Raw genomic sequence first — 20480 nt, forward strand, 5'->3', positions numbered from 1 at the left:
CGGGGGGGACCCCCGGTGGGCCAGCCAGCTGCTCCCGGGCCAGTGCTCCTCAGGAGAGCCCCCGGGGCGGGAGTGCGGCCTAGTCGGGGTTACATAACGGGGCCAGGCCCCTCCGAGCTGGCGGGGGACCGCAGGGCCGGCGCCCGCGGAGTGGGGGCGCAGCCGCTCACCTGCCGTAGATGCCCTCGGTGATCCGGTTCCGCTTTAGGGGGCGGCGGAGCTTACTGCAGTCGGCGTTCCGCCGCTTCATCCTCCCGCTGGGGGGCCGGGTGCCCGCGCCGGCGCCGCCGTCTCTCACCTCAGCCGCCGCCGCCGCCGGACCGCCCCGCGTCGGGCCTGGACTCTACCCCTGGGGCCGGTCACACAGACATGGAGCCAGCACCCGGGGGGGAGGGGGTGGCACGGGAAGGGGGGGCTCTGAGCCTCCTCCGCCTTCGGAAACAAAGAAATGACAATTCCGGGGCCCGCCCGCCCAGCACCAGCCAGCCGCCTGCCCCGCCTCCCCAGCTCCGATGGACGGCCCGCGGGGCCAATCGAGGCCACCGGTAAACCGCTGTCGACCAATCCCAGGACCCGCTGAGGCAAAACTGTCTCTAGAACCCGCCTCTTTGAAGGACAGAAGAATGCGCCAATCATTATGGTGTCTGGGTACGCGGCTGAGCCTATCAGAAAAGATTTAAATAGAGGCTTATAAATAGGCCCTATAAATATAACATCCTATATTACGCCTTGTTGCGAAGGTATGCTTTATTATTATTGGGTTGCGTTTCACTGTATTGTAATCCCTACTAGAGCATACCGTACGACATGGCATTGTAGGCTCTCGTCTAGCAATGTATGAAATCGGGAGGCCCGGGTTTGCGGCATGTGCGGTGTCTGCGCTGACGTGCGCTTCAGCCAGTCGCGTCATTATGTAAGAGAGCATCCCAGGAACAGCGCTGGGGACCCTTCTGGGGATGCTGGAGAGCTCGGCCAGGCCGGCCGCGTCAGCGCACACAGGGGGTACGAATGACAAAGCAAACCCCACACGCACACAGACACACACCCTGCCAGCTTCCCGCGACGTGGTGACAGCGCGCCGGCCAATCGGAGGTGGCGACCCCGCCCCGGGTTACGTCACGGGGCGGAGCCGTGGGTGCGCGCGACGTCGCGCAGAGATGCCCGGGGTGTGTGCGGCGTTGCGGCCCGGGCTCCACGTCCGCAGGCTGGGTAGCGCCGTGGGCCCCGCGGGCCCCGAGTCCGCAGGACCCGCCAGGGCACTATCGCGAAGCATCGGCCTCCGGGCCGGGCCGGGCCGGGAGCCTGCTTGGCGGGTCCGGGCTCCTCAAAGGCGGGGGACGAGGGACCGGAGACCCTTCACGATTCATACTCATTGAGCGCCGATTTTATGCCAGGCACCGTGCTGGGTAATTTGCGTGTATTTGCTCATTTACTCCTCATAACTCCTGCCATGTACGTAGGGCAAAATAACACTTAGAAAAGGCAGCACGGTGTTTTGTTTTGTTTTTTTTTTAAAGAGAAAAAGAAGTTTATCATTAGAGAAAACTGGGGAAAATGTAGGAAAGTGGCCGATAAGGAGAAAACACCCATGGGTCTCATCACATTAACACAAATACTGTTGACATTTTATTGTATTTGCCTGTTTTCCAATTTTCCCCCAAGGATGATAATGTTACTATTGCTATTAAATAGAATAGTGGTCATATACTGTTCTTTAACATAAGCATTTTTACATGTTGTAATGCAGCTTTTATAAATATTTCTGAAAATATAACAGAATGTCCTATCCAGTAGCTTTACCAGTGTAATCCCTCAACGACAGTGGGGCAGTTAGTCTTCCAGTGCATTTTTAAAACGTCCCAGGAAGTAGATGCCATTTTGTTTTGTCCTGGGACACATAGAAGTCTCTCTGGCCTGTGACCAGTCCTCCCTTAATCAACATCTACCCCAAGGAGACACTTTAGTTTACACCAAATGCATTGTCCTCAATCATGACTCTGTTACTTTCTTCTGCTCACAAACCTTCAACGATCTCCCAGTGCCTGGAAGAGAAAACCCATTCTGTTTAGGATGGCATCCAGAACTGGTCCCAGTGGTGACCCACCCTCCTTTTCCAGGCTACACCGGGCAAACAAACCTTTTTTCTCACTATACTTAAATCCACTGCAACCGATCTTTCCTCCCTGCCTCTGCCCCAACACAGCATCCCTGTCAGTGCTGCTTCTGATGTGTGGTTTCTTAGGCAAGGCGTATCCATCCACTTAGGCAAAAAGCTTCTTGGAGATCGAATCTATACCCTGCAGAGATACGGTTCAGAAAAATGGCCAGAGTACTTGCTTTTTCAGACTAGGGCTGAAATTCTAGCTTGGCCACTTACTAGCTTGGACAAGTTACTAAATCTTTCAGAGTCTGTTTCCACTCAGGTTTGTTTTAAGGCTTGGAGGACAATGAGCTTTCAGAGCCAGACAAGCAGTTGGTAACAGAAAGTAACTGCTGTTAGCAGTATACTTGTTTCTCATGCCTTAACACTACTTCAGCATATTGATCAAGTGGCACTGGGTGGCCAAGAAAACAAACTCTGTGAGCTCAAAGTTTCACCAAGGCCTGCCCATCATCGAGAAAGGATATGAACAGAATGCTCTGTGTGGAGCAGCAGAAAATGGCTTCAGCTGCCAAGATAGATTGGTTCATGGAGGAAGATACAGTTGGGAACCAAATGAAAATGGAAGCTTAAAGGCATTGGGGAGGGCAGGAACAGGTACATGGTAAAGTCCTGGCTTCAGACTCCATGGGAACCCCAGACTTACATATCCCACATTCCCAAGACTGCAGTGTTCCAGATTGCCTAGGCCAGAGACTAAGTGGGATGGATAGATGAGTAATCCAAAGAAAAGATGAGAGGCACTGGGGACACAAGCCAGCTTTCTGAGGCTCACTGTCTAGCCTATTCTTAAATAGGTTCCTGACAGGGCATCTCATGCTGTGACAAAAGTGTGGAGTGGCTGGGAGCAATGGAGGGTGTGGCTGAGAGTTACTGTTGAGCTCTAGGACTACATGGAAGCAGAGAATATCTCAGGATGATGGCCTGAGAAACAGTCTGAAGGTCTGGAGGTCTAGGTTCCAATCCCAATTCACATGGCAACTCACCATTGTCCTTGGTTGAGTCACCAGCCCACCCTGTACCAAGATCTCCTCTGGAGGTGGTGCTTCCAGTTCTATGTTTAGAAGCAGATCGTGCTAGCTCCATTTTACAGATGAGAAAACTGAGGCTCAGAGGAAACAGTCACATAATAGGTGTGGTAGAGCAATCTAGCTCAGAACACAAGCTGAGCAAAATCTGAGCTGAGCCTTGAAGCCACAGGCATGTGTTGTGGTGCCTGTATATGGCTATTGATGGGTAGAGTTGGGGTGAGGTGATGGGAATGGCCTTCTTGTCAAGGACCCAAGGATAGGCCAGAACAAGACTGCCCGTCTCCATACTCTTCCTCTTTCACTCGTCCAGACCCAGCTCTTTTTTCCACCACCCACTCTAGCACAAGCCCTTTTGGCTCCAGCCAAGTGCCAGCCTTTTTCCTCTGAGACCTGAAATGGCCCTTTGGGATTCAGAAGTGGGCTGACCTGACGCAGGCCTCCTGCCAGAATGCCCCAGCTCCCCACACCTTCACCAGTCAGAAAGCAGAGATCAGCAGTGGCCATTTTACAAATGAGTAAAACAAGGAAGGGAAGTAATTTGCCCTTATTCAAAAGACCAAGGCCTACATAGGAATTTAGGCTCGTCCCTCCTTCTGGGACTTTCTGATGAAGGGATTTGCACTTGGGCTTCAGCTGAGCCCAGAACAGCTCTAGAGGACAGATCATTAAACCCTGTTTCACATATAAGGAAATGGTATTCCCACCTCTGTCAGCCCATTCAATCATCTCAAGCCTACTAGCTGTCTTGAGCTTTGTTCCTGCCCTATAAGAATCACAGAAAAGTCCAAACATTTGGATGGCCACCTCTTACACATGTACCTGTATCCCCTAGAGAACCTTTTTTTTTTTTTTTTTGAGACAGAGTCTCGCTGCGTCACACAGGCTGGAGTACAGTGGTGCATTCTCAGCTCACTGCAACCTCCACCTCCTGGGTTCAAGTGATTCTCCTGCCTCAGCTTCCAGAGTAGCTGAGACTACAGTTGCACGTCACCATGCCTGGATAATTTTTGTGTTTTTAGTAGAAATGGGGTTTTGCCATGTTAGCCAGGCTGGTCTCAAACTCCTGACCTTAGGTGATCCACCTGCCTCGGCCTCCCAAAGTGCTGGGGTTACAGGCGTGAGCCACCACACCAGGCCAGAACCATGTTAATGGAAGATGTTCACTGTAGTGTTTAGAACAGGGAGAGTTTGGAAGAGAACTGACCAAAGACTTTATCACATATCCTTACCATGGAAGTCAGTGTGGCATGGAGGATGATTATACACAGCACTTAATATTGCAGCCACCACTCCAAGTATCAGATACCTTTTGTTTTAATCCTCACAACAATCCTATGAGATAGAGATTACTGGTACCATATTACAGATGAGGACACTGTGGCGCAGAGGAGTTAAGGCACTTGCCTAAGGTCACATAGAGTAACAGAGTTGGGAATTCAAATCCAGGCAGTCTGCTTTCAGAGCCTGGACTCTTTAACCACCATGTTATAGTGTTGTAGAAAGATTTTCCTGGTTTGGAAACTGCTTATGATATAGAGTTCATGAAAATAGCAAGTTACCAAACTGTATGTGCTGTGTAATCCCATTTTTGTAGGGAGAAAAACAAGGCCTAAATCGACAGAAATAGAAAAACATCTGAAAGGATATACACTCAAAACGTAGTGCTGGTTTTTGGAGAGATTGAAATGGACATTTTATGTTAGCTTTATGCATCTGTATTTTCAAAGGTTTCTACAGTAAACTTGCCAAGCTTGTGTGATAATCATAATTGCTAACTTTTATGGAGTGCTTTCTACACATCTGACACTTTATGCACTGCCTCATTGAATCTTCACAACAACCCAGTGAGATTGACACTCTGATTTTCTGCCTTTCCAGATGAGGAAACAGGCACAGAGACACTGACTGTTTTACCCGAGGTCACATAGCTCATTCCAAAGCCAGAATTTGAACCAGGTTGCCTGACTCCAAAGCTCATGTGTGTTAAATCAATGAATGACTGACTTAGCTGCACTTTAGCCAAACGTGCCCAGAGTAAGGTCACACCTTTGGCATGGACACATTTCCAGGGAGGGACTGGAGGACCTCCTACCTCATTGGTCACTGCCCATGACTGAGCTTGACTCAGGTAGGAGGGCGTGGCAGGTATTCTTAGGGAGTCTGGTTTTTGCAGAAAAGTCATGATTACACGGGAAAGCTATGGGTTCTCTGACTCTATTCACCACACCTGCAGGAAGCCTGGCTGCTCAGGCCAGGATGCCGTGGTCATAGCAGCAGTTGCTCAGCTTCATTTCCGTAACTCAGGCTGCCAGGCCTGCTGACAAATTTTCACATTTGTAATAACCCTGTGAGGAGACCAGAGCACATCATCTTATTTGACTCATACGGAAATTGAGACTGGGCGATTTAGTAACTTGGGAGGCAGAATTGCAAAGTAATTAGCAACACAAGCCGTGGTGTCAGATGGATCTGGGTTAGGTCCCAGCTCTGCCATTTATTAGCTGTGTGGCTTTGGGTACTCACGCCACCTCTCTGAGCAGCAGTTTCCTCTTTTGTAAGTGTAATGATGCCTACACTCACAGGCTTGAGAGGGAGATCTGATGAAATAACATACGCAAAATGATTGGTTCCATGCTTGGCATTCCAGAAATGGTAGCTGTTATTCAGCCAACAAATATTTATTGAGCACCTACTGTGGACTTCCCTGGTGCTGAGGATACAACAGCAACCATAGCAGTCAAAAGTCCCTGTCTTCGTGTTGCTCAGATTCTCATAGGGGAAGGTAGATAATAAACAAATACAAGGCCGGGCGCAGTGGCTCATGCCTGTAATCCAGTACTTTGCGAGGCCACCATGGGCAAATCACCTGAGGTCAGGAGTTCAAGACCGGCCTAGCCAACATGGCAAAACCCTGTCACTACTAAAAATACAAAACTTAGCCCGGTGTGATGGCTCATGCCTGTAGTCCCAGCTACTTGGGAGGATGAGGAAGGAGAATCGCTTGAACCTAAAAGGCAGAAGTTGCAATGAGCCGAGATCGTGCCACTGCATTCCAGCCTGGGTGACAGAGTAAGACTCCATCTAAAAAAAAAAAACCTAGTGGGCCAGGCGCGGTGGCTCAAGCCTGTAATCCCAGCACTTTGGGAGGCCGAGACGGGCGGATCACGAGGTCAGGAGATCGAGACCATCCTGGCTAACACGGTGAAACCCCGTCTCTACTAAAAATACAAAAAACTAGCCGGGCGAGGTGGCGGGCGCCTGTAGTCCCAGCTACTCCGGAGGCTGAGGCAGGAGAATGGTGTAAACCCGGGAGGCGGAGCTTGCAGTGAGCTGAGATCCGGCCACTGCACTCCAGCCTGGGCGACAGAGCAAGACTCTGTCTCAAAAAAAAAAAAAAAAAAAAAAAAAAAAAACAAAAAAACAAAAACCTAAATACACAAGTAAAATTATAGACTTCGTCAGATGCTAGTAAGTGCTGTGAAGGAAAGTAAAAGGGGAACACAAGGAACCCTTGTCAACGGGAGCAGAAAGGGGAGTTGATGCTGTCCTTTTAAGTAGGGCAGTCGGAGGCCAGGCACAGTGGCTCACACCTATAATCCCAGCACTTTGGGAGGTCGAGGCGGGCGGATCACTTGAGGTCAGGAGTTCAAGACCAGCCTGGCCAACGTGGTGAAACCCCATCTCTACTAAAAATACAAAAACTAGCCAGATATGGTGTTGCGTGCCCGTAATCCCAGCTACTCAGGAGGCTGAGGCGGGAGAATTGCTTGAACCTGCGAGGTGGCGGTTGCAGTGAGCTGAGACTGTGCCATTGCAGTCCAGCCTGGGCAACAAGAGCCAAACTTCATCTCAAAAAAAAAAAGAAAAAAAATAGGGCAGTCAGGGAAAACTTCCCTGAGAAGGGGATGGTGGAGTACAGATCCAGGGAAGTGAGGTGGGGAGCAAGCCAGTACAGTGGTTCCTTGACTTTCGATGGGGTTATGTCCTGATAAAGCCGTGGTAAGTAGGAAATACTGTAAATCAAAAATGTATTTAATACACCTAACCTATCAAACATCATAGTTTAGCCTCACTTACCTTAAACATGCTTAGAAGACTTACATTAGCCTACAATTGGGCAAAATCATCTAACACAAAGCCTATTTTATGATAAAAGTATTGAATATCTCTTGTAATGTACTGTACGGAAAGTGAAAGACAGAGGCGTGGTGGGATGGGTACTCTAAGCATGGCTTCTACTGCATGTGTGTTGCTTTCGCGCCATCATAAAGTTGAAAAGCGTTAAGTCAAACCATCGTAAGTCGGAGGCCATCTGTATCTGGTAGGAGGAGTGTTTCAGACAGAGAGAACAGCAGGTGCACAGAGTGCTTCTTTCCCAGCATTTTATTATGAAAAATTTCAAACATCTACCAAAAAATGTTGAAAGACTTGTACGGTGAAAAGCCATACATCTCACAGCTAGAATCAACAATTAACATTTCCCTGTATTTGGTTTTCGACTTATCAATCCTAGATCCCTTGTGCTTTCTGTAGCAGGTGACCTGCCTTGAAGATTTAAAGACAGAGTATCAGGAACTGTAGTCAGAAAACGGGGCCTTTTATGAGTCAGAGGGGAAGAGCAAAAACTCTGCTTTTGACAAATCTGTCGGAAGAGGCCAACTGCAGGGATACCTCCCTTTCTTAATGAAAGCCTTTCTCTTCTGCGAGGAGCAGGGTCCTCTTGTCAAGCAGTCAGTCTCTGCTGCTTCCTTACTGGGGCAGGATCAGGATGCATAGGGATTTGGAGTGCCTTGGAACCAGCTACCACCCACACTGTTTGCCAGCTGGTAAACATGCCCGTCAGGTACGGGGGTTGGCTTTGCCTGGAAATCTTTCGTGTTCATCTTGCTGACATCTGGTGCCCTCAGGCAGGTAGGTGCAGTTGGCTGTCTGGTTTACAGAGCTTGTACTGGGCCCAGGTTGGCAGGGGTCACATCTATTTATCCCACTGCACAGGGGAGTTCCTTCTCAGGAAACCCAGTTTATAAGAAGTACTGACTGCCAGAAATAGAGCAGAAATCAGAACCAGGAGGCAATTGTGAGAGGAATGGAGACTTCTGACCTCTGAAGATTGGGGTACCCTCCCCCTTACTTGCTGTTGGGGTAGCAGAGGGCTTAGAACCCCATGTTCCTAGACTTTCAGAATTGGAAGAAGACTTAAAAGTAATCTAGGCCGGGGGTCCCCAGCCTCCAGACTGCGGCCTGTTAGGAACCAGGCCGCACAGCATGAGGGGTAGGCCAGCAGGCATTACCGCCTGAGCTAAGCCGCCTGTCAGATCAGCAGCAGCGTTAGATTCTCATAGGGACACAAACCCTATTGGGAACTGTGCATGAGAGGGATCTACGCTGCGTGCTCTTTAGGAGAATCTAACTAATGCCTGATGATCTGTAGTGGAACAGTTTCATCCCCAAACCATCCCTCCAACCTCACCCTGGTCTGTGGAAAAATTGTCTTCTACAAAACCTGTCCCTGGTGCCGAAAAGGTCAGGGACCCCAGATCTAGATTATAGCTTAGTGGTCAAACACCCAGGTCCTGAAGTTAGGCTACCTGGGTTCAAGTCCTAGCTCCACTACTTACTAGCCCTGTGACCTTGAGCAAGTCACTTAGTTTTTCTGTACCTCAGTTTACTCATTTGTAATATAAGCTTAATAGTACCCATCCTAGTGTCATGAACTAAGTTCATATATGTAAAGTGCTTAGAATGGTGGCCAGCAAGTACTTAATATCAGTTAGCTCTGAAAATGTATAAAGCAAAAGTAACCAATGTTTTGGTGGTTTGCAGCCAACTTTTTTCTATGCGTGTGCTAACATATTATTTTATGAGTGGGAATATATTGTACATACTGTTATATAACTTGCTTTTTCACTAAACAGTATATCCTCTGTGCCAGTTTTGATAAAAGCATTTTCCTCTTGCTTTTCCTGCATATGTTCAGAATCATCATATTGGTAGCAAGTTACATGTCCTGCAGTTTTCTTAACTAACCCCCTGCTAGTGGACATTTAGGTTAGTCTTCTGTAAATAAAGCTGCACTGAGCAAGAAATGACAGATGCCAAATGACTAAATGACCTTGGGTATGACCTATCTAGGTCTTGGTTTCTTCATCTAAAAACAAAATGACAGGACTCTACTGGGTGATTAAAATCTCCTCTGATCTACATAGGAATTGTTTTCAAGACATTTCTGACAAGTAACTATCAGCCTCTGCTTGCATTCCCTAAGTGACAGGGTGCTCACTACCTCATGAGTATTTATTTCAGTGGACAACTGTAATGGTCAATAAAGTATTCACTTTCCACTTTCCCCCTTCCTGCAGCTCCTGGCCCTGGCTTTGTTCTCTGGGGCTCCACACATTCGGTTTACACTCAGTGGCCAGTGTCTGGGGCCATTGTAGAAAGTGAGGAACCTCTAATTCCTTCCTTCTTTTCTTCCTCTTTCATCCCTTCCTCCCTCCCTCCATCCCTTCCTTCCTTGACACTTACCATGTACCAGACCTTCCAGACCTTCAGCCAGGCATATGGATAGGAGCCACAAGGGAAGTTGGCTGCAGGGTTAGAAATAAGTCCTGAGCCCCTTAAAGCTCATGCCAGGGGACTGGACTGTTCACCACTGTGGGATGGGGATGCTGAGGCTGGTGGCCTTCCTCAAACGCACTGTAGTGCCCCAGGCAGAGTCCTGGGCTGCCCTGTGAGGAGGTGACCAGAGGTAGGAGCAACTTTACCCTAAGGCTGGATCAGGATCCCCTCCAGGTTTTTACTAGAGCCAAACCCAGGCCTCCTTTCTCTTCCGCCACCCACCCTTAAAGTGCTTAGAAACATATAGATTTAAATACAAATTCAAATGTAAATAATTTCAACTGTGTAACTATGAGGAGTCAGTTCTACGTGGGTCCTATCTGTATCCTCCCCAGGGCTCAGCTCCATTCTTTGGTTTCATCCATTCTCATTCAATACATTGTTGTTAAGAGCTCACTGGGTGCCCTCTCTGTCATGTAGTAAGGTTTTAAAAAGAAAACCTTTTCTGAGCTTCGGTTTCCTTATTCATAAAATAGGAGTATTGATCCGTTTCTTGCTTTTCTTACAAGGTTATGGTGAAGATGACTGAAGTACAGAGTAAAGAAGGATTATGTTTGGGTGTCGAAGGAATAGAATGCCCTCTTTTAAACTGAGCACAGCAGAAACCTATAACAGGAATGCAGCAACTACTTGTTGAAAGAATGACTTAATATTGGAAAACATACATTTCCTCCCCTCCCCATCATAGTCCCTCTGCTTCCGTGTTAACTCCATAGACAGGCCAGCACAGCCAGCCTTGCAGCCTGAGATAAGGCCTTTGGCGGGTGTCTCCCCTATCGCTCCCTCAAGCCCTCAAGTAAGTGTTGGAGAGAGGGGTGATGCTTGGTGCTGGTGGAACCCCTGCACAGAGACGGACACAGGATGAGCTCTAAGTACCCGCGGTCTGTCCGGTGCTCCCTGCCCCTCTGGGCCCTCACACTGGAAGCAGCTCTCATTCTCCTCTTCTTTTTCTTTACCTACTACGACGCTTCCTTAGAGGATCAAAAGGGGCTCGTGGCATCCTATCAAGGTGAGGGTTCATTGGAAAAGTGATCACACAGGCAAATAGCAGGGGTAGGGGCGGGGGAGGCCTGTGGTTCTCCAGGGGCACAGATGTTCCTTTGTACAAAATCCCAAGGAAGAGGATTCCCCCATCTTCTTCCATAGATTGCGCCGAAACTCAGCCAACAATGTAAGCTTTCCTTTAGAAGCAGCCTGGATATTCCTTCTCCCGTGAAATCTGCCTTGATTTTTCAGTGCAGTGAGAGGCGTCCTCTTTGGTGTTCCTCAAATTCCCTCTGCCAAATGCTCATCATAATTCTCTGCTTCTCTACTTCCCCTTCTCTCTCCTTAATGGCAAGGAATTTTTTTTTATTTTTAATTTTTTTTATTTTTATAGATTTAGGGATACAAGTGCAGCTCTCTTATGCAAGCAATTTCATGTTGTTGTTGGGTTTTTGGTTTTTGTTTCCTTTTTGTGGCCTCTTGCTCATTTCTTATTTCTTTTTGAGACAGGGTCTCACTCTGTCGCCCAGGCTGAAGTGCAATGGCATGATCATGGTTCACTGCAGCCTTGACCTCCTGGGCTCAAGCAATCCTCCCACCTCAGCTCCCAAGTAGCTAGGACCACAGGAGCGCACCACCATGCCTGGCTAATTTTTTTTTTTTTTGGTAGAGATGGGGGTCTCCCTGTGTTGCCCAGACTGGTCTCAAACTCCTGGACACAAGCGATCCTCCAGCCTCGGTCTCCCAAAGTGCTGGAATTACAGGCGTGAACCTCTGCGCCCGGCTCTCTTGCTCATTTCTATACTACTTTTCTTTTGGAAGCGTCATCCTGTTGCTACCCCCCATCCCCACCCCTACCGACCCCAGCTTTCTTCTCACTTAGGGGCTGGGAAGTCTGCACGCTCTCTGTAAATCCAGAACCAGAAGGTATGACTGAAGGGGAGGGTAGGATGATGGTTATTTTATATTCAGCTAAAAATATTCCCAGACTGTGATGAGACAACTGTAAATAAGACAGATGTCCACAATGGTGTGACTTCGCTTTTTTAAAAATATTGAAATGAGTTTCAGGCATTTCAGTGGGCTGATACGTTGTTGATAATGGACAGGGCCTCCTTGAAGAACGTCCCTGAGACAAAGCTGGAGCTCGAGCCTGGTTGAGTGCTTGCTTGTTCCCAGGTGGTATTAACGACCAGTTAACTAAAAGCAAAGAGAAGTCATCCTGGGGCCCATGGCAGTGACAAGTAGGAGTTAGGGAGGGAAGACCTTATACCATTTAAAGGGCTGGCCCAGAGAGGAGCCTTGAGTGACAGACAAACAAGAGCTGGCACAATTTTAATTCATTTCAATCCGATACAATTCAATGCATTCCATTCATTCAACCATGTATGACAGCCAATGTAGGATCCAGACACATGAGGATTAGAGCTGATATTTATGAGCACTTACTATGTACCAGGCACTATTCTAAGGGCTTTACACTGAACTCTCACAACAACCCCATGAGGTGGGTACTATTATGATCTTCATTTTTCATATGAGGAAACTAGGCATATGGATGTTGAGTAATTTGCCCAAGGTCGCTCCGCTAGCAATAGCACAGCATATTTAAATTTAGCCATCCTGGATTTAGTTTCCTTACACTTAACCATTATGCATCATGGCCCCATTTTACAGTGGGGTTGAGTCATTTGTCATATAAGCCAGTAGGTATAGCAGCCACTATTCCAACCCTGTAGATTGACTCTAGGGTCCATGTTCTTTACCCCTGCACCGTGCTACTAACATAGGTACAAAATGTCCTCAGAAACTCACTTTATACGGAAGCTCACAGGAGGGTCCACAACCCAGGTAGGGGAGACGATGGTGTCAGGGAAGGCTTCTGGAGGGAGGTGACTGCCCAAACAGGTCTTGAAGTCTCAGTAGGAGTTACCTGTGGGACAAAGGAGGGTCATCCAAGTAAGGGCACAGTGGGTGCCATTGCGTGTGCACACACTAGAGCAGACTGAGCCTGGGCTTAACATTGCATTGCCCTGGAGCCTAAAAAGGAAGGCAAGGGGCCTGGCGAGGTGGCTTACATCTGCAATCCGGCAATTTGGGAGGCTGAGGCTGGAGGATCACCTGAGGTTAGGAGTTCGAGGCCAGCCTGGCCAACATGGCGAAACTCCATCTCTACTAAAATTATAAAAACTAGTCGGGTGTGGTGGCACACATCTATAATCCCAGCTACTTGGGAGGCCATTATACTTCAGCCTGGGCGACAGAGCGAGACTTTGTCTCAAAAAGCAAAACAACAAAAACAAAAAACAAAGAGGAAAGCAGGGACTGGGCATGGTGGCTTATGCCTGTAATCCCAAACGCTTTGGGAGGCCGAGTTGGGCAGATCACCTGAGGTCAGGAGTTCGAGACCAGCCTGGACAACGTGGTGAAACCCCATCTCTACCAAAAATACAAAAATTAGCCAGATGTGGTGGCATGTGCCTGTAGTTCCAGCTGCTTGGGAAGCTGAGGCAGGAGAATTGCTTGAACCCAGGAGGCAGAGGTTGCTGAGCTGAGATCATGCCACTGCACTCTAGCCTGGGTGACAGAGTGGGACTCTGTCTGAAAAAAAAAAAAAAGAGTAATAAATAAAAATAAAGAGGGAAGCAGTGGGTGGTAGACTCATGGGGCTGCATAAGGAGTTTGGCTTCAGTCTGAGGTCCAAATAGTAAACAGGAGTGTGACAAGTTTGGATTTGGGTCATGGAGGAAGCCATGCCAGGGCTGGTGTTGGAGACAGGGGACGGGGCATGGCTTGAGACACGAGACCAGCATAGAGGCTGTAGTGTAGTATTGGCCCAAGGGCTTCAACCTTCTAATGGTATACACACCATTTTTTGAGCATGTACCGTGGTTATATGTTACACTTTAAGTATTACTTTAAGTATTATTGCATTAATATATTTTGTATGTTATAATAAATACATACAAATTAGGAAAATTCAAAGAGATCAAAATGAAATATATAATATTCTCAAATTACTAATCATAATGGTGTCAATCTCCAGGCAGGGTCCATTGCTACAGTTGACGATAGTGGATGAAAATTCACTCCTCGGCCGGGCGCGGTGGCTCAAGCCTGTAATCCCAGCACTTTGGGAGGCCGAGACGGGCGGATCACGAGGTCAGGAGATCAAGACCATCCTGGCTAACATGGTGAAACCCCGTCTCTACTAAAAAATACAAAATAGCCGGGCGAAGCGGCGGGCGCCTGTAGTCCCAGCTACTCGGGAGGCTGAGGCAGGAGAATGGCGTAAACCCGGGAGGCGGAGCTTGCAGTGAGCTGAGATCCGGCCACTGCACTCCAGCCTGGGCGACAGAGCGAGACTCTGTCTCAAAAAAAAAACAAAAAAAACGAAAATTCACTCCTCAGAGTCTTCTTGACAATTTGAAATTGTCTTGATTGACTTGTCAGATCTGATTAGGTTGACATTTTTTTAATCTCGAATTGACTGACAGCTTGTGTGAGGAGAAGTTTCACTCTGTCTTTTCCTTTTTGTTCAGTTGGCTGCCATTATTTCTGTGCTTCCAATCTGTGTTTTTCTGCATGAGTTGTTTAAGCAATTACTTCATTTTGTGAAAGTTAGTTGAGTTAAACTTAGGTCCCTAACTTAACCTGTCAATCCACTTAATTGAATTCAGTCCTGGTAAACTACAATAGATTATTCAAACCTGCCAATTCTAAAAAGACATTTTGAGGCAATCAGGAAATATGAATACAGCATGAATATCTTATGATATACAAGAATTATTGTTAATTTTGTTAGGTGTGATAAAAGCATGGTGGGTTTTTTGATGTTGTTGTTGTTGTTGTTTTTTAAGGCTCCATCTGTTAGAGAGGCACATTGAAATGGCATGATATCTGGGGTTGGCTTTATGCCAGAAAAAAAAAGAAAAAGTAGAGGTTTATAAAAACAAGATTGGTCTCATGTGACAATCATCAAAGTTTGGAGATGGGCATGTAGGGTCATTGTGCTGTACTCTCTGTTTTTGTGTATGCTTTAAAAGTTCTGTATTAGTTAATTTAAAAAAAACAAAACAAAACCCTGGCTGAGCACTTCGGGAGGCCAAGTTGGGAGGATGGCTTAAACCAAGAAGTTCAAGATCAGCCTAGGAAACACAGGGAGACCCCCATCTCTAAAAAAAAAAAGACTTAAAATTTAGCCTGGTGTGGTGGCATATGCCTGTAGTCTCAGCTACTAGGTAGGCTGAGGTGAGAGGATTGCTTGAGCCTGGGAGCTTGAGGCTGCAGTGGGACAGGGTTGTACCACTGCACTCCCGCATGGGCAATAGAGCAAGACCCTGTCTCAAAAAAAAAAAAAAATATTTGAGATGGCCGGGTGCAGTGGCTCACACCTGTAATCCCAGCAATTTGGGAGGCTGAGGCTAGCAGATCACAAGGTCAGAAGATCGAGACCATCCTGGCTAACACGATAAAACCCCGTCTCTACTAAAAATACAAAAAATTAGCCGGGCGTTGTGGCAGGCGTCTGTAGTCCCAGCTACTCGGGAGGCTGAGGCCGGAGAATGGTGTGAACCCAGGATGGCGAGCTTGCAGTGAGCTGAGATTGCACCACTGCACTCCAGCCTGGGCAACAGAGTGAGACTCCATCTCAAAAAAAATAAATAAATAAAAATAAAAATAAATAAATAAAACATAAAACCCTGCCATTAGTTGCAACATGATGAATATAGAGAAATGCATATCAAATCCATCCCATTGGACCAATATTCCCTTAGGATACCTTCCAAAGCTAGGAGACTCAAGGCTGTATGACATCCTGAGCAAGTGAGGGGCGGCTTCTGGGTGAATCTGAATATTAAATATTTGCAGAGCTGAAAACTTCACAAAGTACCTTTAGAGGTAGAATAGCCTAGTTCCATGTTTCTCAAAGTGTGGTCCCCAGACCTGCTGCCTCAGCATCCCCCGGAAATTTAGTAGAAATGCAGATTCTCAGGCCCTAGCCCAGACCTACTGATCAGAAGCTCTGGGTCTGGGGCCCAGCAATCTGTGTTTTTACAAGCCCTCTGGGTGATTCTTCTGTGCATGAAAGTTCAGGGATTCCTGGAGCTAGACTAATTCAAATCTTGCCTCTGTATCCTACAGACCTTGGGCAGATTAGTCAACCTCTTTCTGTCTCTGTTTCAGCTTCTGTCAGAGGATGATAGTACTTGTTTCATTAAGTTGTTGAAAGGATTAAATGAATTAACACACATACAAAGTATTAGCTTTTATTATCAAAAGCTTTAGTTTCTTAGTTTTTTAAATAAAAATAAAACTAGAACTGCTTGTTTTCTTCCAGCTACCCTAGTGATTGTATTGAGCATTTTCTATAGTATGTGTTCTTTGCTGTAATGACTGCTGGTCTGGATGACCTGTGATGAGACCAGATGGGCAGGGGCAGTGGAGGAGATTCAAGAGAAATTTAGGAGATAAAATCAGCTGTACTTGATGAAAAGAGTGGGGAGTTAAAGCTGGCTACAGATGTATGATTTGGCTTAGAGAGGTGTCAGTTCCTGAGATGAGAGACAGAAGGGGAGGGACAGGTTGTGAGGATAAATGAACGATGATATGTTCATTCTGGGCTTGGAGTTAAGGGACCTATGAGATGCTTAGGGGAAGCAGAGAGTATCAATTACCCATTGCTGCATAACAGCCACCCCAAACTTAGTGGCTTAAAATAGCAACCTTTTAATTTATTCATGATCATGATTCTGTGGTACAACAACTGGGCTGGGTTCAGCTGGGCAGTTCTTCTGTTGGTTTCACCCAGGGTCATTCATGCATCTGCAGTTTGGGGTGGGATGGCCTCAGATGACCTCATTCACGTGTTTGGCAGTTGGTGATTCATTGGGGGCCATTACTGTTAACAATCTCCTATCATGCAGAGCTTCCCTAAGGCTACGAAACTGGGAGACTATCCTGGGTCCTGTGCTGTGGATACCACCCAGTCCCCCATCCCCACCCCATACTCCTCAGAGGCAGAGAGAGGGTCTACTGGAAGACAGAGGGGTTTTCCCAGTGACATGTAAACATTCCAAACCCTGGCACCTTCCACATTGCGGCTTCCATCTGCCCCTTTGGGAAATCTTTGTTTTTCTTCCCAGGCTGCAGCAGGGTGAGAGTTGTGGGTAGAGTAGAAGCTGTGGGGGAGGAGGTGGTGGCAGCCTGAGGCTGCAGAGGTCTTCCCAGGCAGCAGTGGGAGCACAGTGTGGAGGTCAACCCTAGAGCCTGGGGGAATGAAGCTGGGTCTGCCTTCAGAGCTGTTGGTGCTGAAGTTTCTGCAGGCCAGAGGGAGGGGCAAGAGTGGGAGGGGTTGCAGATCCAGAATCACAGAGGCAGCTGACCAGAGGAGGCAGCTGCCCATGGGGATGTTCCAGAAGGCCAAAGTGCTGTTATCCAAACAAACTCTTTGCGAGTGGTCTCTTTGCGACAGGCCTGTGGGAGAGCAGTCTTGCCTAAAGTCACACGGCTAATCAGCGGCTGGCAAGGGGCAATAGTTACTAACACTCACTACGTACCCAATGCTGGGTGAAGTGACTTGCATGAGCCAGCAAGCTCAAGGCTCATGGCAATCCTCTGAACAGGTGGCATTGTTTCATCCCAATTTTACAGCTCAGGAAGCTGGGACACAGGAATAGCCAGGCTCTGAACGCTGACAACCTGCTTCAGAGACCCACACTGTTCACCATCACAGTCACGTTATATATGCTACATAGAAAGTCAGGATGGCGTAATTGTTAAACCCAGGTAGGCAGGGTTCGAATCCTCCTGCTACCATTTACTAGCTCTATGACTTGGACTAGTTATAACACCTCTCTGTGCCTCCCTTTCCCTATCTGTAAAATGGAGATAATAAATCGTACCTCCCGCATGAGGCTGTTGTGGGTTAAGTGTGTAAGGCACATAGAACAGTGCCTGGAACGTTGGGTGCTGTCTGTATGCCTACTATTACAATGATGGTGAGTATTGCCTTATCTCTTGCTGCTGAACTACCAGGTTAGACTTCTTTCTGCAAGTCATGAGGCTTTCATAAACTTTTCCTGAAGGCTTTCCGTAGAATGTACAATTCCCGTCTGGGCCCAGGCATGGGTGCCCGGGTAGCACATCCACTTCTTATCACCCCTGAACACCTTAGAGCCCATTAGCTTATCAAACCAGCAGCTGATGTGAGTGCAGAGCAGACTGTAAGAGGTGGAGGCTGACACCAATGAGGATGCTCCGAGCTGGGGCCCAGCCCTGAAGCAGGAGCCCAGATAATGAGGGGTGGAAATGGGCCTGGAGCCCAGGAGAGGTGGGAGGATGAGGGGGCAGGGGGAGGAGAAACCTGAAAACAAATGTTATTTCCTGACCAGTTTGGGGTGCATGAGCTCTGTCAACAGCTCCTGGAAACTGCTGCCCTAATTTCATCTTGTTGGCTGAGGCACAATTCCTCTCTCAGGGACAGTGTAGAGCCTTAGGGAGGAAAGTCCTGAGTGCCTATACCTGGAATCAGGGAATTGGGATCAGGGGCAGCAGCTCTGCCCGATAAGGCCCCTACCCAGGATCCTCTGACTTCCTCATCTCTCTCTTTTTTTTTTTTTTTGAGACGGAGTCTCGCTCTGTCACCCACGCTGGAGTACAGTGGTGTGATCTCGGCTCACTGCAACCTCAGCCTTCCCGGTTCAAGCAATTCTCCTGCCTCAGCCTCCTGAGGAGCTGGGATTACAGGCATGCACCACCATGCCCGGCTAACTTTTGTATTTTTAGTAGAGATGGGGTTTCACCATGTTGGTCAGGCTGGTCTCAAACTCCTGACTTCAGGTGATCTACCCACCTCAGCCTCCCAAAGTGCTAGGATTACAGGCAGAAGCTACCGTGCCTGGCCTTTTTTTTTTTTTTTTTTAAACAGGGTCTCCCTTTGTCGCCCAGGGTGCTGAAGTATAGTGGTGTGATCGTGGCTTACTGCAGCCTTAACCTCCTAGGCACAAGTGATCCTCCCACCTCAGCCTCCTGAGTAACTGGGACTACAGGCACTCGCCACCACGCCCAAGTAATTTTGTATTTTTTGTAGAGACAAGGTCTTGCTATGTTGCCCAGGCTGTTCTTGAACTCCTCAGCTCAAGCAGTCCTCCCTCCTTGGCCTCCCAAAGTGCTGGGATTGTGCTGGGATTACAGATGTGAGCTACCACACCCGGTCTGACTTCCTCATCTTTAGGGCCCCAACTCTGCCCTTATCTGGGCAACTCTCCTCTCCCCATCTTCCACTAACTTCTTTGGAATGTTCCAGAGCTGTAAAAGCCTTAGTATCAAGCCCAACTCCTATGTGTTACAGACAGGGAAACTGAGGCCTAAAGAGGGTAATGGACTTGCCTAAGATCGCTGAGTGAGGTGAGGGAAAAAAGAGCTAGAGACAGCCTAGCCTGTGTACGGACATAGTTCCAGGCATTCAGAGCTGGGCTCTGCTGCCGGCATGCTTTGGGGCCTGGGAGTTGGTTCACTGTTGAACTACCATGTTAGATTTTCTTTCTCCAAGTTGTGGGGCTTTCATAAACTTTTCCTGAAGGCCTTCCTTAGAATGTACCATTCTCCTCTGGGCCCGGTCATGGGCGCCCCTCACAGGCTGTCTCTGGTCCCCTTCTGTAAAATGAAAGGGAAATGGAAGAATTGCCCCACTCATAGAATCTTCAATAAGTCTGGACCCTATGCTTTATAGCATTGCTGCAAAATGGCAGATGCACTTTAACAGTCGTGTTTAATAAAAGGTTGAATTTGCATACCTTAAGTGGGGCGTGCAGTCTCCAACTGAACACGAGCCTCACTGCTCCCACATGTGCATTGCACCTTCATACACAGATTTCCTGCTTGGCTCCTGAGGGAATTTGAGTAATCCCAAGAGGAACCCTGTATAAAATGTCCCCTGGCCACACACCCCCATTCCTAAGGACGCAAGCAGGAGACAGAAACATTCCCTGCACCTCCCTCCCTGCTGTCAGAAGAGGTGCAAAGAGTTGAATCCTCCCTAATGCCCACTTCTCACCCATGCCCCAAATCCGCAGGTCCCGTAGAGGTCCTTGGGGGTCTCCTGTATCCTGGTGGTGTCAGGTTCATTTGGAAATTTCAGTGTCCAACCTTGTCCTCTCTGGCAGACCGTAGATGTGTGTATTTTTCAATGGAAGTGAATTTAAATGTACTTTATAAATCAAAGACTTTTTCTGAGACTTTGGAGAGTTCTAGTAATGATAGCTTCTCATTCTTATTAAAGCCAGGTTCGGAGACCAGTGGCAGGTGAGTTCCTACTGCTGTGATTGTTCTGATGGTGTTGATGAATAACCACTATTTACTGAGCGTTCTCCATGTGCCACGCACTGTACTAAGCACTTGAACAAAACATTATTTTTTTTGGATTTCCCAGCACCCTTTGAGGTTGGTCTAATTACCCTTATTTAGCTCATAAGGAAAGTAAGCAACTTACAAGATCACAGGGCTATGAAGTTGAAAGACATAAATTCATATTTTTTAAATTTATTTATTTTGAGACGGAGTCTCACTGCACTGTCATCCAGGCTGGAGTGCAATGGCGCGATCTTGGCTCATCACAACCTCTGCCTCCCAGGTTCAAGTGATCCTCCTGCCTCAGCCTCCCGAGTAGCTGGGATTACACCACA

The 20480-nt window shown here is 47.7% G+C and overlaps 2 protein-coding genes across 15 annotated transcripts in view; one reads left to right on the top strand and one right to left on the bottom strand.

The window, feature by feature from the left end:
* The window catches only part of MACO1 (macoilin 1), a 70474-nt gene extending 69976 nt beyond the window's left edge, over positions 1–498 (bottom strand). Inside the window, exon 1 of one of the 4 annotated variants that reach the window (XM_033227736.1) lies at positions 171–493. In XM_033227736.1, the coding sequence (XP_033083627.1) occupies positions 171–250 (80 nt within the window). In that variant the 5' untranslated portion in view covers positions 251–493. Of the gene's footprint in view, positions 1–170 lie in introns of all 4 variants that reach the window. The other 3 variants (XM_033227737.1, XM_033227739.1, XM_033227738.1) reach the window with 3 other exon arrangements.
* A 658-nt stretch (positions 499–1156) lies between these two features.
* LOC117093095 (RH-like protein) overlaps positions 1157–20480 on the top strand; it is a 70455-nt gene continuing 51131 nt past the window's right edge. For 7 of the 11 annotated variants that reach the window (XM_033227748.1, XM_033227749.1, XM_033227746.1 and 4 more), the window contains exon 1: positions 10522–10819. In XM_033227748.1, coding sequence (XP_033083639.1) covers positions 10672–10819 — 148 coding nt within the window. In that variant the 5' untranslated portion in view covers positions 10522–10671. Of the gene's footprint in view, positions 1407–10516; positions 10820–17996; positions 18128–20077; positions 20101–20480 lie in introns of those variants that run through there. The other 4 variants (XM_033227742.1, XM_033227744.1, XM_033227745.1 and 1 more) reach the window with 4 other exon arrangements.

The sequence above is a fragment of the Trachypithecus francoisi genome, unplaced genomic scaffold (assembly GCF_009764315.1).
Source record: "Trachypithecus francoisi isolate TF-2019V2 unplaced genomic scaffold, Tfra_2.0 Lachesis_group12, whole genome shotgun sequence".
Taxonomy (NCBI): Eukaryota; Metazoa; Chordata; class Mammalia; order Primates; family Cercopithecidae; genus Trachypithecus; species Trachypithecus francoisi.